Source organism: Capsicum annuum, chromosome 7 (assembly GCF_002878395.1).
Source record: "Capsicum annuum cultivar UCD-10X-F1 chromosome 7, UCD10Xv1.1, whole genome shotgun sequence".
Classification (NCBI taxonomy): domain Eukaryota; kingdom Viridiplantae; phylum Streptophyta; class Magnoliopsida; order Solanales; family Solanaceae; genus Capsicum; species Capsicum annuum.
Window position 1 is genome coordinate 162021226 of NC_061117.1, and position 17796 is coordinate 162039021.

Sequence of the window (17796 nt, forward strand, 5' to 3'; positions counted from 1 at the left end):
CACCGAAAAAAATGCACAGTGCAACGGAAATTAGATATGAGAAAATGGTCACCGAAAAGATACATGGTGACCCAACTTTTGCTAACATAATCATTGGCTAGAAGGGCGGCAAATATGGGAATAGCTGCCCGTCGGCATATATGGGAATAGCCGTCCGCCGGCAGCGGAAGCTCTTTGATTCTCTACCAAGTTTGTAGAGGCTCTGATACCATGTGAAAAATATAAGATAATAATATTATTGAATTATTGTTACTACATTATTACACCGAGACCCTATTTATCGACATTTCATTCCAATTCTTTCCCAAGTAGGACACGACATTACAATCCTTTTTCGTGTAGGATTCAATATGCTATTCCTATTTCTACTCATATTCTAACATCTATAAATTGCTAGGATTTCCCCTTTTCTTCCATAGATGAATTTTGATGAAAAATACACTTGAGAGTGTTCAAGGCTTGGTGAAAGCTTGTGGTGAAAAATACACTTGAAATGTTGGTTGCGGGTGGATTAATTGCTCGAGGTTTTCATAGGAGCTAGGTGCTTGTAACCTTTAAAAAAGGGCAACTTGGTGCAGTAAAGCTACCGTTATACGCGGTGTATCGTACGCAGCCTTACCTTACACTTTTGCCAGAGGTTGTTTCCAAGGCTTGAACTCGTGACCTCCTGGACATATGGTCACAGGTGCTTGTAACGTTTGCGTAAGAAAGCTATTTGGGCATGGAATAAGGAAGTGTTTGGGAGGTTAGAGGTGAAAATGAGGGAAATTGTGTGTAAAGTGGGGGACTTAGAAAGATTAGAGGCAGGGAGGGAGTTAGATGTGAGAGAAAAGAGAAGAAAGAGTGTTAAAAGGGGAACTAACTTCTTTGGCTTTGGCTCAAGAGACTAGTTGGAGACAAAAATCGAGGATGTTGTGGTTGGAAGAGGGGGTAACTAATACAATTTTTTTCATAGGATAGCAGTTGCGAATAGGAGGAAAAATTTGATAGTCTGTGAAAGTTGGCGGAAGACATTATGAGGGGGAGGAGGAAGTAAAGGGAGCAATTGCTCAGTTCTAGGAAAATTTGTTCAAAGAGAAAGCAGAGTGGAGGCCTCCACTCCAAATCTGGGACGGGTTGATTTCAATCTCATTTGAGGGGATAGTAGTGAGTGGCTATAGAGGGCTTTTGAGGAGGAGGAAGTACGTGTGGCGGTGGAGATACGTGTGATGGTGGTCATACTGTCCATTTCTTGTTGTAAGTAAGTCTATCTCAGTTCATCCCAAAGAGTCTCCGTAAGTTTGAGCCTTACATTTAGCATAAACTGAGGTAATGTTAATTTGCTGTCACCAACCAGTGCCATTGTGAATCAACATCCCACGCGCCTCCACGTGCCGCCCAGGAGATCGCTGCGCCTGGGGAGATCTGACCACGCGCCAGCACGTGAGCTTGTTTCGGCCAGTTTTTTCGGCTACTTTCTTGTTCAAGATCTACCCGTCTCTATTTTATACAGTTTCCAACAATTTTCCCGTGACAAATAGACTTTTTAGCTACGTTTATTAGTTTTTCGATCACTTTTTCAGTTTGTTTCTTTTCAGTTGAGGTTGTCCAGACGTCCTGAGCAGTCCGTACCAGTTTTCTTGCAGATATCTTTACCAAGTTCTTCACTGGTCCTCTTACTAATTACATCTTTAACAAGCTCAGTACATATGAGATATGATCAGTATGCATCATCTTGAAATGAACAATTCAATAATATTTTCTCTTATGTTTCTCACAATCATGTCCATGAGGTGTCTCTCCTCTTCATCTTCCTGCTCCTCAGGTTCAGTTAGATCAGGATCATGCTTACTGCCTTAATCCTCATCTTCTTCATCTGAGGTCCTGTTTGTTACTAATTCTATTAGTAACAGTGTTGCTCTTGGTTCTTTGGGCTGTTTGTTGTTCTGGCTGATACTTCCGTGATGGTTTGGTTGAGTTTGTTGGTTCTCTTTTGAGGTGGTAATAACAATTCTTTATTCTTCCAAGTCATCTTGTAAAGTTTGATCTAATTGAATGTAGTCTTGTAGTGAATTGTCCTCCTTTAGGATCTGTTTGTTAGATTCCTTCCTCTTAAGTGGTTATGTTTTCCTTTAATATAGCTTCCTATTGTTCAAATTCCTTTTGCAACTGTCTTTATTTAAGATTTTCTTCTCTTAGGTTGTACCTTTTCATATACTTTCTTTCCTCTTCTTTTCATTCTTATTGTTGGGCTTCCTATTTTTGCCTCTTGTACTCTGAGCTTGTCTTTTCCATTTGCCCTCTTCTGGTTGGGGGTTTGGTTGACTTCACATTGCTAGTTCCTTCAGCTTTCAGTTGCCTCTCAAAATCTTCTGGCTGTTTGTTGTACCTGTTTTTGTTGGTATTATTACTCGCTTGGTCAGCTTGTCTTGGTATATTAAGGCCCTTCCTAGTCACTTCTGTTAGAATATGAGTAGAAATAGGAATAGTATATAAAAATTCTACTTGGAAAAGGATTGTACTATAGGGCGTGTTTAGTATGAAGGAAAATGTTTTCCATGGAAAATGTTTTCCTAGAAAATGTTTTCTTGGAAAACTAGTTGATTTCTTACTTATTTTCCTATGTTTGATTGGTGGATGGAAAATATTTTGTAGCGTTTGGTTGGAGAATGGAAAAATATTTTTCAAAAAATACATTTTAGTATTTAGCTAAAACGTAAAAATACATTTTAGAAAAATAATTTTTGATCTCAAAAAAATATTTTTTTAGGGTGTGTTCGATATGAAGGAGGAAAAATATTTTCTAGAAAAATAAGTTGTTTCTTATATTCGTGTGTTCGTTATGCAAATTGGATAAGTATATGTTTTCTAAAAGTATTTGTATATATTTAACAAAAACAATGAGAACGAATATGATAAAAAGGGTGGGATACGAAAAAAGTTTTGATTTTTTTTTAAAAAACAAATTAAAAACATTAATTTTTTTTTACAGAAGGGGTTGGTAGATGGGGGGTGGGGTTGTCAAAATAGGTAAGAAAAAAGTTTGAATTTTTTTTAAAAAAATAATTTTTGGGGGTGAGGGTGAGGGTTGGGATGGGGGATTGAGGGTCGGAGTAGGGATGAGAGATTTTGAGAGTTGTGTGAATATTTCAACTTAAGAGTGAGGTTGTAAGAGAGTTTTGGAAAATTTTTTCCCTACTTTTCGAAGGGAAGTCATTTTCCTTAGATTTGAGGAAAATCAGTTGATTTGGAAAACATTTTCCAAAACCTTTAAGCCAACCAAACATGAGAAAATTGGAAAACATTTTCTAGTGTCTATAAATAGGGTCTCGATGTAATTATGTAAACACACAATTTCAATAATATTTTCTCCATTAATTCTCACATGGTATTAGAGCATTGGTGAGAAACTTCAGAAAAGAAAACTCAACTCACTGTTGTCAATTCCGGTGATTGATTTGTGTCATTTTTTATATTTTGTGGGTTGTGTGAAAAATACAACACCACCAAGAGGATCGAAAAGCTCAGGCGACACAAACCCGACCTAAACCACCGGAAAATCACCCTCCACGTGCTCCTACGTGCCTGTCGGAAATCCAACGAGATCAATCACGTGTCGGCGCGTGAGTCTTCTCCGGTTGTATTTTTTTGAGTGGTTCCTTTTTTGTTGGGGACGCCATTCTATTCCGATCTAGCTAGTTATTTGTTTTTCAGATTCCGGTGACTTTTGAAGATTCCGACTGCCGGAATTAGGGTTCGGCGATTTTGAAAAAAAAGAATTTGAAAGTTCAAATTTTCAGACATCCAAATTCTGTTTCTTGGTATTTTCAAGTTAAAATTTTCAAGATGTCTTTTGGGTATGATGATTTTTGCCCCAAAACTATTGGAATCGGAATTTCAAGTCTTATGATCACTTCCGAACCATTAATGGGAAGTTCAAATTATTTAGCCTGGGTTTCCTCAGTTGATTTGTGGTGCAAAGGTCAAGGTGTCCAAGATCACTTAACGAACAAGGTTAGTGTGGTAGATGAAAAGGGAAAATCTAGCGAAGAAAATACGAAAGCTAAAGAACAATGGGAGAAAGTTGATGCTCAATTATGTAGTCTGTTATGGAGATCTATTGATTCTAAGTTAATGCCCTTGTTTCATCTATTCCAGACGTGTTATTTAGTTTGGGAAAAGGCTCGTTCTTTTACACTGACATCTCGTTTTTATGATGTGATATCTCGAATAACCAACTTGAAGAAACAAGAATCCGATATGTCTACTTACTTGGGACAAGTACCAGCAGACATGGAAGAATTTGATACATTGATGCCCATCACTGCGGATGTGGAAAAACAACAAAAGCACAGACAAATGTTGTTTTTAGTTCTTACACTTGCTGGACTTTCTACTGACCATAATATTGTACGTGATCAGATTTTAGCTAGTCCTACGTTTCCTACAATTTGATTAGTTATTCTCTCGTCTACTTCGTCTTGCCGCGCCTCTCAGTCACAGTAATTTCATCCCCTACTGTTGACTCTTCTATTCTTGCATCTCAAACCATAGAAAAACGAACATGCCAGCCTATGGAAAATCGGCGAGGGGGAGGTCGTTCCGGAGAATCTCGATCGAGGTGTAGTTATTGTCATAAAGTTGGACACACTCGGGATATATGCCATAGTTTACAAGGTCCACCGCCCAGTTATAATCCTATTGCTGTAAAGAAATATAATGAGTTCCTTCGGAATTGAGCAAGTAAGCAGATATCTCCACAGCCTAATTGACCATCCAATAATGCTCATATTTCCAAAACAGAATATGATGAGTTCATTCAGTATCGAGCAAGTAAGCAGACATTTTCACAAGTAGCGTCGGTTGCCCAGCCTGATGCTTCTGTTGCTGGTAATCTTTTTGCTTGTGTTTCACAATCTAGTACTCTTGGATCATGGGTTGTGGACTCAGATGCTTCTGATTATATTTCTGGTAACAAATCCCTTTTGTCTGATATTGTTTATTCACAATCTCTTCCTGCTATTACTTTAGCCAATATGATCCGAACACAACCAAAAGGAGTTGGACAAGCCAAACCCATATCTTCTGTCCCTCTAGACTCTGTTCTTTATATCCCTGGTTGTCCTTTTAATCTTGCATCTGTTAGTCTTTGACACGCGCCCTTCATTGTAGCATAACTTTTTCTGATGATTCTTTTTAATGCAGGACCGCAGTACGGGACAGACGATTGGCGCAGACATGAATCACAAGGCCTTTACCATCTTACCTCTTCAAATTCCTTCACACCATGCTCCGTTACAGATCCTCCAAACCTAATTCACAAACGTTTGGGACATCCGAGTCTATCCAAGCTACAAAAGATGGTGCCTAGTTTGTCTAGTTTATCCACATTAGATAGTGAGTCATGTCAACTTGGGAAACACACCCGTGCTATTTTCTCACGTAGTATTGAGAGTCATTCAGAGCTATTTTCTCATTAGTTCATTCTGATGTTTGGGGTCCTAGTAGAGTCAGTTCACCTTTAGGTTTTCATTTAATTTTTTAGTTTCATTGATGATTTTTCAAGATGTACTTGGGTTTTCTTAATGAAAGATCGTTTTGAGATATTTTCTATATTCAAAAGTTTTTGTGCTGAAATACAAACTCAATTTGGTGTTTCTGTTCATACTTTTCATAGTGAGAATGCCTTAGAATACTTATCCTCTCAGTTTCAGGAGTTTATGACTCATCAAGGAATTGTTTACCAGACATCTTGTTTGTACACCCCTCAGCAAAATGGTATAACAGAAAGAAAAAATAGGCATCTTGAGATTGTTTGCACTCTTCTCATTGAATCCCATGTTTCGCTGCATTTTTGGGGCGATGCAGTCCTTGCATCTTGTTATCTAATTAATAGAATGCCATCATCTTCTATTCAAAATAAGGTTCCCCATTCTATATTGTTTCCACAGTCACATCTCTACTCTATCCCCTCTCGTGTCTTTGGGAGCATATGCTTTGCTTATAACTTAGCCCTTGGAAATGATAAATTAGCTCCTCGTGCTCTCAAGTGTGTCTTCGTTGGTTACTCTCGAGTTCAAAAAGGGTATCGTTGTTATTCAACAGATCTTCGTTGTTACTTTATGTCCGCTGATGTCACTTTTATTAAAACTCGACCTTACTATATATCTTCTGATCATCCTGATATCTCTGAGATTATACCCGTCTCTCCGGCCTTACCCGAACCATCCTTGGTCTTACACGTATATCCAGACTTACTCGAACCAACCTTTGAGGAATCAACGGGTACTTTTATGTCTCCAGCTGCAGTGCCACAACTTCTGACTTATCATCGTCGTCTGCGTCCACCATTAGTCCCAAATGATTCATGTTATGCGTCTGACACTGCTCCTACTACGGACTTGCCTTCTCCTAGCCAATTAATTGCACTTCAAAAAGGTATGCGTTCCACCCGTAATGCTAACCCACATTATACTTTCTTGAGTTATCATTGTTTATCATCACCCTATTATGCTTTTGTATTATCTTAGTCCTCTATTTCCATCCCTAAGACTATAGGTGAAGCACTTTCTCATTCAGGGTGGAAGCAGGCCATGATAGATGAGTTATCTGCTTTACATGCGAGTGGACTTGGGAGCTTGTTCCCCTTCCTGCAGGTAAATCTACTGTTGGTTGCCGTTGGATTTATGCATTCAAAGTTGGTCCAGACGGTCAAGTTGACCGGCTTAAGGATTGCCTTGTTGCCAAAGGCTACACACAAATATTTGGGCTTGATTATAGTGACACTTTCTCTCTAGTGGCTAAAATAGGATCTGTCCGTCTTTTCCTATCCATTGTTGCCTCTTTATCAGTTGGATATTGAGAATGCTTTTCCGCATGGTGAACTTGAGGAAGAAGTCTATATGAAGCAACCACCTAGTTTTGTTGCTCAGGGGAGTCTAGTAGCCTTGTATGTCGATTGGACAGGTCACTCTATGGTCTGAAACAGTCCCCTCAAGCTTGGTTTTGAAAATTCAGCACATTAATTCAGTAGTTTGGTATGATTCGTAGTGGAGCTGATCACTCAGTGTTTTATTGACATTCTCAACAAAATCTGTGTATTTATCTGGTAGTTTATGTTGATGATATTGTTATCACCGGCAATGATGAAGATGGTATCACTAAATTGAAGCTACATCTCTTTTAATATTTTCAGACTAAAGACCTCGGCAGACTGAAATATTTTCTAGGTATTGAGGATGGTCAGTCCAGATCTGGTACTGTTATTTCTCAACGCAAGTATGCCTTAGACATTATTGAGGAGACAGGAATGATGAGATGTAGACCCATTGACACTCCTATGGATCCAAATGCTAAACTTTTACCAGGACGGGGAGCCACTTAGTGATCCTGAAAGGTATAGGTGGTTGGTTAGAAAGTTGAATTATATCACTGTGACAAGACCTGACATATCCTTTCCTGTGAGTGTTGTAAGTCTGTTTATGACTTCCCCTGTGATAGTCATTGGAATGCAGTTGTTCGCATTCTGCGATATATAAAGGCAGCCCCAGGTAAAGGACTACTCTTTGAGGATCGAGGTCACCAGCATATCATTGGATACATAGATGCTGATTGGGCAGGATCACCCTCTGATAGATGTTCTACTTTCGGATATTGTGTTTTAGTAGGAGGTAATTTGGTGTCTTGGAAGGGTAAGAAACAGAGTGTGGTTGCTCGATCTAGTGCGGAAGCAGATATCAAGCAATGGCTGTAGCAAATTGTGAGCTAGTTTCGATCAAACAGTTGCTAAGAGAATTAAAATTTGGAGAAACCGGTAAGATGAAACTTGTGTGTGATAATCAAGCAGCCCTTCATATCTCATCAAATCCAGTGTTTCATGAGAGGACTAAACACAAAGAGATTGATTGTCACTTTGTCAGAGAACAGATACTCTCAGGAGATATTGTTACAAAATTCGTGAAGTCAAGCGATCAACCTGCAGATATCTTCACCAAGTCTCTCACCGGTTCTCGTATTAATTACATTTGTAACAAACTAGGTACTTATGATTTGTATGCACTAGCTTGAGGGGGAGTGTTAGAATATGAGTAGAAATAAGAATAGTATATAAAAATCCTACTTGGAAAAGGATTGTACTATAGTGTCTATAAATAGGGTCTCGATGTAATTATGTAAACACTCTTTCAATAATATTTTCTCTATTAATTCTCGCAACTTCAGTCAGACCTTCTTCTTGCCAGTCATCAAATTCTTTCTTCTTTTGTGTTTGTTCAATCTTCTTCTTAGCTTCTTTCTGGGCTTTAGCTATCTCATATACAACTTTTGTTTGACAGATATCCTTAACAATGATTTGTAGTTTGCAATAATGAAAATATTCGGGAACATTTTTGAAACGACCCGAACCAGGGCCTAGTTGTGTCGGGTGTCTCAAGCCTAACCAGGACTGGAGACCATCCCCAATACCCAAACCATAACCGCCCTATATCCCCTGTCGGAAGAATTCCGAGCATATAACAAGATAAAACAACAATAATTTAAAAACACAAGATGAAGTCTGTAACCATAACCAAACTATCACAACCGCCCAACCAATAACAATCCCAATTCCAATATCAATACCAATGCTAACACTAATATCGACACCACCCATGCCCATAGTAGTCCAATGAAGCCTCTAATCAGAATCAAAGAACATCCGGCCGGGACATGCCCCCGACCATAGCCAAAACCAAAACCAAAGAAATAACAATAATGAAAAGAAGTCTTAGCATGAAATGGAGTCTTTCGGAGTATGGAAGCTCACCACTTCAATTTGACTCAAAGCTGTACCCGAATCCAAGTCACTGAGCAGAAGGAATGGCAGGATGACCGGTTCCTGCATCGTGTGGGGATGGCCGGTTAACGGGGTGAACACTAGCATGTAACTCGGGGATAAAGATAAAATAATGCTATTATTCAAAACCAAATCAAATAACCATATGCAATCACATGTATGTATATATAAATCCACCCACGGGCTATATGAGTTTAACTCCCCTGCTGAAAGGGCCTCGATGCGTGTTAGCCGCACGAACTAGGGGTATCAAGAAAGACCAGGGAATGCCCCGACCCCACGTCAACCAAGATACAATCATATCCATAGTGTGAACCATGTACACAGGTCATCAAGACCAAACCTCATGACGACAATCACGAGTTTTCAGTGTTCGTCCTTCAGACCAAGACCTTCACGTCTAACTATCACAACCCCTATTATTGCCCCATTAAAACCTTTAGCACATAACCAAACCACCAATTCCAGGAGTCAATTATTAAGGCATTATAAAGTGGTATTGTCATACCAACTATAGCTTGCAAGCAGTGTCATTAGCCAACGCTTAGGGAATTCCCATGTACCCCGCAGACTCCATTATTACAATCACTTGGGATTCCCATGTAACCCACAAGGTTTTCAATTCAATTTAATTATGGCCACCAATGCCCCTTTTTAAAGTCATTCATCAATCATTAACATTTTTATGCCAAGCCTTAGTTCAAACCAAAATTCAAACTTGTGACAATATCATTCTCATTAACAATTTCACAAACAGGTTGAGGGCATGCCATTATCAAAGCCAAAATCATCAAATTTGGGGTTCAACTATGGCCCCTCAATTAAATCACCATTCTCATGCACCCACATGTGCAAAACCATAATTAAAAACATGCATAATCACAATTTAAACCATAGAAAACAACATTCAATGATATGCATTAAACCTCTCAACCTTGGTTTCAAAACCACTATTTATAATTCATGAACAATGCTCTAAACATTTGCTTTTAGTAACTAACAATGAGGGAAGAGTCACATGCCTAAATTACGCAGATTCATGGAGGGAAATTGATCCTTAAGCCCTTAGATGACTATTTTGGAGAAACCATAGCCAATTTTGCTTGAGAGGATTTTGAGAGAGAAAAGAGGATGTTTAATCTTGTAAAGTGAAATGAATGACCAAAAAGTGTTATAGGGACGTGGGGTCTTAAGGGTTTTAAGTGAGAAATGTCTAAAGTGCCCCCAACTTAAAACTGTAAAAAGGTCGCAGGTGGTTACGAGTAGATCCCTTGACTCGTGACCACAATATACAACTCGTACCCTTGAGTCGTCACCAAGACAGTAAGTTGGACACCCATACACTATCCACCATACGACTCCATGACCCCACTCGTGACTTAACCATACGACTCGTATGGTCTAGTCGTATCCAAGACAGAACCCAAGGGACTCAAGCCTACCACTCGTAATCTATCCTCACGGCTCTTAGTGAGCCACTCGTTCTCAGAGCCAAGTCAAGTCACTAAGTTTCTGATTTGATTAAAGATCAACCAAACGAGTCGTTAACGAGTCGTCACCACCCCTAACGACTCGTACCACCAAGTCGTTACTAATACCTAAAACCCAACCACCATCCACTGGACGCCTAACGACTATGGTCACCTCACCCGTACCCACACCATACGACTCGTATGATGAGCCGCTAATCGGATAGTGAGCTTAAAGCTCAAGAATTTTCCAAGGGCCAAAATCCAGGGTGTTCCAATTTTCTTATCCAGTGTCGAGCCAAACACCATCTTCTCCTCCCTCTGGTGTAATACTTATCAGGGGTCCATCTAATGACCTTAATTGGATAGTTTCCAAAATGCAAGTATTGTTTGAAGTGTATCTGTTGGGCATCAGTATCATAGGTGAAGTCAATAAAGACAGTTAGAGAGTCAATGAAGGCAATTTTAATAGCTCCTTTTAAATATAATTGACTTATAAACTGTTTCCTGAGATCCTCCATGTAGGGCTTTTCCCTGTCGAATTTTAGTAAAATAGTCATCTTGCACCCCTGTGCTGGAGTACCGAAATAATCATTGGGGTTAAGGAAGACGTCTGGCTTACCCAGTTGTGTGCCGTGCCTTATTTCGATGGGAAAGATATCATTGATGGTCATTTGCACAGCAGTGGCGAAGGTGGGTTTTGAAATAGAAGGGGTGTTGTTTTTTGCTTCTGGATTGGGATGATTTTGTATCTGTGTTACCTGATTTGGATAGATTCTGGTGGCTTGATCATCCTCGCCATTTCTATTGTTGTGTTCCATAGCTGTTCCGTCCTCCTGAGCTTTCAATTTCAATCGATCCTCTTCATTAGGTTTCTTTCTGGCAGGTGTTTGCCGATCAAAATTGGACGATATCTTAGGTTGGGTTGGAATGGATGCTTGATTTTGAGCACAGCTGGAGTCTTGGTATGATTTGGGTTGTCATCTGCCTGAATCTTCTTTTGGTTGTGGTTCTGGTGAATGTTGGGGTGGTGATGTCGAGGTTGGGGGCTGAGTTGTCGAGCACTCACTGGCTATGATTTCTTGGAATTTGTGCTCTGGTGACTTTAGAGCTGTTAGTTGCTGATCATCAGGGAGTAGGGGGTTGCGCGCGTGCGAATGTGTGTGTGGATGATATGTCAACGGTAGCATATTATATGTAGAGAGAAGGCAGAGCAAAGCGTAATGACCATCATGTTATCATTCACCCTCCTAACCTGTACCACTTGCTCCCTCTAGACTAAAATGCCCACTCCTTTTCTACTCCTCGAGCTTTCTGAGTACCACAATTTAAACCTGTCTACATCCTTAAGCCTTGGCTCCCACCCATTTGGTTTCCTGCACACACTATAGTGGTCTTACTCTTCTTGAGAACCTTTACTAACTCTATCGACCCTGTCAAGGTCCCTATGTTCCAAGACCCAACTGTCAACCTAGTAGCTCCCTTGATACCCTTGCAACCCCACTCCCCCCCTCCTCAAACAACCAAAAACATGACCTTAAACAACCATCAAATCCCGAAGCCACTAACATAGGTTTTAAAAATTCCAGAATAAACAGTCTAAATAAAGAACTAAAAACAAAGGCTCAAGGAGAACTAGAAACAGAGGATAAATTGAGCTAGAAAATAACGGCTACACAAGAACTAAAAAACATTTGCTAAATCAAGAATAAATTGGCTGAACAAGAACTACAAATTAGAGGCTGCCCAAGAACTAAACATAGAGTCTAAATCAATAACTAAATAGGCCGAAGAAGAACTAAATAACAGAGGCTAAATCAAGAACTAAATAGGCAGAACAAGAACTAAAAGACGGTAAATTGGAAAGTAGAACCTGGACAGAGCTCAAAACTATCCCCGTTGATGACTTCTGCACAAACTGTTCTGGAAGAACCAAGTGTTTATTTCTTTCCTAGCCTTGATAGAGTTTCTGCCAATTGCAAAAAAGTTGTTAACGCAACTATCATTTATCAGGCGGGTCTGACATAGCTAGGTCAAAAATTCTCTTTCTAATAAGATCTGTCTTAGAAGCTCAATCAATACTGACAATACCCCCCTTTCTGACATAGCTGGGTTAAAAACTTCTCCTTCAAATAAGATCTATCTTAGAAGCTCAATCAATACTGGCAATACACCCCTTCTGACATAGTAATCAAATTCAGGAGAGCTTTTCAATTGAGTTTTGACATCATGACATACTTCCACAAAAAATTTTGGTTGGAAAAATGAAATTCTATTTTGATCTGATTGACCCTTCATCAATAATCACAAAACTTCAAAAAAAGATAATTCATGTCAGGTCGAATTATAAACCGGTTATCAGAAAACAAAAAGAAAGATTCGATGATATAGTAATTTTTTTCTCACGCTGAAAAAGAAAAAAAATCAAACCCTGAAATACAAAAACCCAGCTAAAAAACATCAAATGATGATAGTAAGAACACAATTAATCGAATCAAGATACTATATAGAACAAAAAACCGAGTCTTAATCATAGCCGGTGCGAAAAACAATATGTCCTTGATCAGATCTAGTCAAACAAAAGCAGGAAAAAAAAGATATAAGCAGATTGAAGAATTTGAAGACAGATCTAATATTTTTGGCGGCTCGGGGAGAACGGCCCAGCTCAGACGGCGCCACTTTCTTGGCTACCGGTCGAGATTCGTCAATGGAAACCTTGTCACGCATCCATCTCCATCACAGAAAGCTTACAATTCTAGAGAGAGAGAGAGAGAGAGAGAAAATCTTAGAGAGATAAAACAATTCCGCAGAAAGTTAGAGAAAGATGAAAGAGATTGATATTGCAACTGGCCACCCTGTTGATAATTTCTTATTTAGTGTCTTATTCTCATCTGATGTTATCTTGTTATTTATGTTGAGTTTAACTAATTTGCAGGTACAAAGTTGGACGGATGGAACAGTTGGAAACATCTGAGCAAGCAAAATCTAGAGGCTCTACTTCTGTAAGTGCAGCATGAATTCTCTGAGTTTACCTAGTTTTTTGAAAACAGCTGTAATGGTTAGGGCTGCGAGGTAGTGATAGTCCTTTAACTGTTATAAATGTGATAATAAAGCAAAAGAGAAATATTTAAGCAATAAATGCATTGAAAATTTCTGAAATTTTATATTTTTATGGATCTTTTTGTTTAGCACTCATATAAGCACTAAACTGCTGTTTGTTCATCTTGGCATCGAGTGATGTGATAATGAGAAATGTCGGTTTCAGGTTATTCGTAGAAAACTGGTTCACGTACTCACCCCTTCTACAACAAGTGAGGGTAATTTTGGGCCTGATGCAGTTCATCTTCTTGCCGTTAAGGAGGTCAGCATCTTCTTAAATAAAATTGAGGACATTGGCATGATACTGTCTGTTAATTCTACATGCCAATAGAGTTATCTATTGTATGTGCAGAGTAAAGCTTTATGCAATCTTATGTTGGTTTATATCCTTCAGAAAATGATCAAAATAAAGCTTTAAGATCTTTCAATGTCCATATGGTTATCCTTATATTTCAACGTGTGGCTTCAACCGAGGCAGATGATTTGATCTCTTTTTTCACTATGACATAGACTTGCAATGAGCGGGAGAATGGTTCAACCATTATTGGGTTTGCTTTTGTCGATTGTGCTGCTCTGAAAGTTTGGGTTGGTTCCATCGATGATGATGCATCTTGTGCTGCTTTGGGGGCTTTGTTGATGCAAGTACGACACTTTAAGATCTAATAACTTTCTTTGAGTAGCTTATAGATGTGCGATTTGCTTGATTATTATATGTTGGTCTCTGTTGCATGTGTAGGTGTCACCGAAGGAAGTTATATACAATGCTAGGGGTACACATTTTTGTTGAATTAGACGTTGGGAGGATTATTTGGTTCTCTGGAAATAATTATGTTGAGCCTGACTTGTCTCGCGCCTCTATTTTAACAGGTTTGTCAAAGGATTCTCAGAAAGCTCTGAAAAAATATTCATCAACAGGTAAGGATTTTCTTGTTTCTCATAAGTTGCTCTCTGTATCATGAAACAGTTGTGGTTGTGATGTTCTATCTTGATTATCTAAAGCAGTTTGTCCTGCCTATCATGTGAAGAAGCTGTTTCTTTGTTTGTGTAATGTGAGAGCCTGGATCTTCATACTGTTCCATTTAACATATGCCCTGAAAGCCGTGTGTGGTCTTTATCTGTCATTTTTTTTATAGTATATGCAGCGACAAATTGGCCTTATATATGATGCCAAAATATTATGAAACAACTTAAATTCCTAATTTGTCATTGATGGAACCCACGATATTGTTGATTCTGTAATTGGAATGAAACTAGTTAGTAGTGAGCAATTTAAATGCTATGACTAACGTTTGCCTATGAGATAAGACCTTGTGGGGAGAAATTCGTTAAGCTTTTTAACATATCTACATTTAATTCGGGCTAATTGCTACGTTAATGACTCTTTTAAAATGCTTTTGGAGCATTAATGGAGCTACAAATTGAAGATTTCAAGAATAATAGGCTTCTTTTTATTTCTCGTTGATTTTACATCCCATGAGAATGGGTGGAGAGCTTTTTCGTTATGGGTCGCTTCTCGCAAGACATTGCTTAGGACCAATGGGTCACACGACAAGTGCACGATCTACTTTGCACGTTCCATCTGTCAGCCTTTTGCCTGTCGGCTTGGCAGGCAAGCTACCTGATCCGTCTTCGGCTTCGGTTCGTTACGCTCAGAAGCTCAAATAAGCCCTAAAAGTCTCATTTCGCCTAAAACTCTGCGAAGAGAGCGCTGCTTTACGTTTGATCCTATGTACCCATAGAATGCTATGCGTTCTCCACTTTCGGATCTCGCAAAGAGAGAACGTGTTTTTTCCTCTCGCTTTCTTTCTCATTTACGGAGCGAAGAAAGAAGGCTTTGCTCTAACTATCGCTATCCTTGGGAAACCAAAAGAGCTACCGAAGGAAAGGGATGCAGTCTCTCCCTTAGCCTTTGGAGAGGAGAGGGCAGAGAAGAAAACGTCCTTTGCGCAAGTGTTTTTGTTTTCTATGTCCTTACTAGTAAAAAAAGGGCTCTTTGACCAAGAAGGCATTCTGGTTGGAAGGTTGACCACTAACATAAGTCGCCATCCTCGTAGGAGAGAAACAAGCTACCTTTCTCTCATTCCCTTTCTCGGGCTGGGAAGAGAATGAAAATGGACCGTAGATGGTATTCGTGGTTGATTTTGATTCGAGGATCTTACGTTGTGGAGCGAACTTTTCTATCGTGTTGCATTGGCGCCTCTGGGAACCATCGCACTAGGGTAATTCGAGAAGAACAATTAGGCGCACATTATATCCTTTCTACAATGCCTATAGACGAAGTGCTTCGCTTCAGATCAATTTTTCCCTGTAATTGCTATCCGCCCTCTCGGCGAAAAACTGTAATATGCCGAATTCCTACCAGCAGACTTCCCTGTACTCAATGTGAATTGTCTAAATGCTCTCCTTGTTTATCTCGTAATCATTCGATTCCACCTCTAAAGCTAACTTCTCCTCCTCCTTCTTCTCCTGTTGGATAGAATCCTTCTTGGTCCATTTTACTCAACACTCTCGGTCGCCCAAGAGGACTGGCTATCTTTCTCTTTACTTTGCTTACACTTATGAAATTTCTTTCTTTGTTGAAGGATTCTCTTCTTTTTTGGCTGCTCCCACAACAGGTTCTTTTCGGTATTGTAATAATATTGCTTGCCACTCTTCGGTCTGGTAAACCAACTCCAACCAAGCCCAACACTTAAGACGACACTACTTCAACATTCAATCAAACAACATTAAAGGTAGCGAGGATGACCGAGTACAACAACATCAGACTATTGAATACTTAATCAATCAGGATCTAGACAAAACACAGGTCGATATAATAGTAGTTCTTCCCAAAGGTAAAGTGAAGTCCCAACAGTCCTCATAGCACCGAACATCTCGTACAAGAGATTCCAACAAAGAACGACTACTTCGTAATTGCTTCTTTTGCAATGGAACATGTTACTGCTTAAAGCAGCAACGAACAGCTGACGCTCATTGTAAGGTTGGAAAGAACACCAGTCCGCAAAAACGACATTGTGAGAAATAATAGAGAAAAATATTATTGAATTGTGTGTCTAAATTATGACATAGACCTTATTTATAGACACTACATTAGACTCCTTTTCCAATGAGGATACTGACACTACAATCCTTTTCCAAGGATGATTCCATATACTATTCCTATTCTTACTCGTATTCTAACACTCACACTTAAGCTGGTGCATATAAATCATATGTACCAAGCTTGTTATAAATGTAATTAATATGAGGGCCAGTGAGGGACTTGGTGAAAATATCTGCAAGTTGATCACTCGATTTCACAAATTTTGTAATAATATCTCTAGAAAGTATCTTTCTTTCACAAAGTGACAATTAATCTTAATATGCTTTGTTTTTTCATGAAATACCAGATTTGATGTGATAAGAAGAGCCGCTTGGTTATCACAGACAAGTTCCGTTTTACTGATATCTCCAAATTTTAACTCTCTCAGCAACTAATTAATTCAAACTAGCTCACAAGTGGCTACTCGATATTCTGCTTCTGCACTAAATCGAGCAACCACTCTCTGTTTCTTACTTTTTCAGGACACCAAATTACCTCCTACTAAAACACTATATCCAGAAGTAATCACAAGGTGATCCTACCCAATCAACGTCTGTATATCCAATGATCTGCTCTTGACCTCGATCCTTGAAAACTAGTCCTTTACCTGGAGATGACTTAATATATCACATTATGTAAACAACTGCATCCCTAAGACCGTGAAAAAGACTATCATAGGGAGAATTCATATACTGCCTTGCAATACTCACATGATAGGAAATGTCAGGTCTGGTCACTTTGAGATAATTCAACATACCAACTAGACGCCTATATCTTCCAAGATCATTGAGTGGCTCCCCCTGTCCTGGCAAGAGTTCAGTATTTGAATCCATAGGAGAGTTAGTAGGTTTACATCCCTGCCATTTATGTCTCTCGAGAATGTCTAAGGTATACTTGCATTGGAAAATAACAATACTTGATCTGGACTGAGCAACTTCAATACCTTAAAAATACTTCAGTCTCCTGAGATCTTTAGTCTAGAAATGTTGAAAGAGGTGTTTGAAAGTAGTAAGAGGGAGGGGGGGTTGAATTACTCTTTTTTTGAGTAGACAGTCGACTTCCTTAGACAGGTAGTCGACTATTGATGCAGTAATGAGAAATTCAGTAAATAAAGTACTGAAGGTGAATAACACCAGATATTTTATACTGGTTGAGACCTTTAATAGGTCTTACTCCAGTTCCTTGGGTTGCAAGGGATTGTACTAGTTCGTTTTAAATAAAATTCAAGTACAAGTGTTAAGCCGAGCTTTTTGGCTATGACGCACATTTTCTTTCTTTCTTTCTTACTTTGACCCAATGCCTCACCAACTATGTGTTTTCTCCTTTCTTTTTTA

General features: G+C 39.1%; 1 protein-coding gene across 3 annotated transcripts in view; it reads left to right on the forward strand.

Moving 5' to 3' along the window:
• Positions 1-17796, forward strand: part of LOC107877977 (DNA mismatch repair protein MSH7) — an 89072-nt gene that overhangs the window by 43389 nt on the left and 27887 nt on the right. For all 3 annotated transcript variants that reach the window (XM_016724810.2, XM_047393825.1, XM_016724809.2), the window contains exons 5-9: positions 13217-13283; positions 13547-13642; positions 13891-14022; positions 14117-14150; positions 14248-14295. In XM_016724810.2, coding sequence (XP_016580296.1) covers positions 13217-13283; positions 13547-13642; positions 13891-14022; positions 14117-14150; positions 14248-14295 — 377 coding nt within the window. The remainder of the gene's footprint in view (positions 1-13216; positions 13284-13546; positions 13643-13890; positions 14023-14116; positions 14151-14247; positions 14296-17796) is intronic.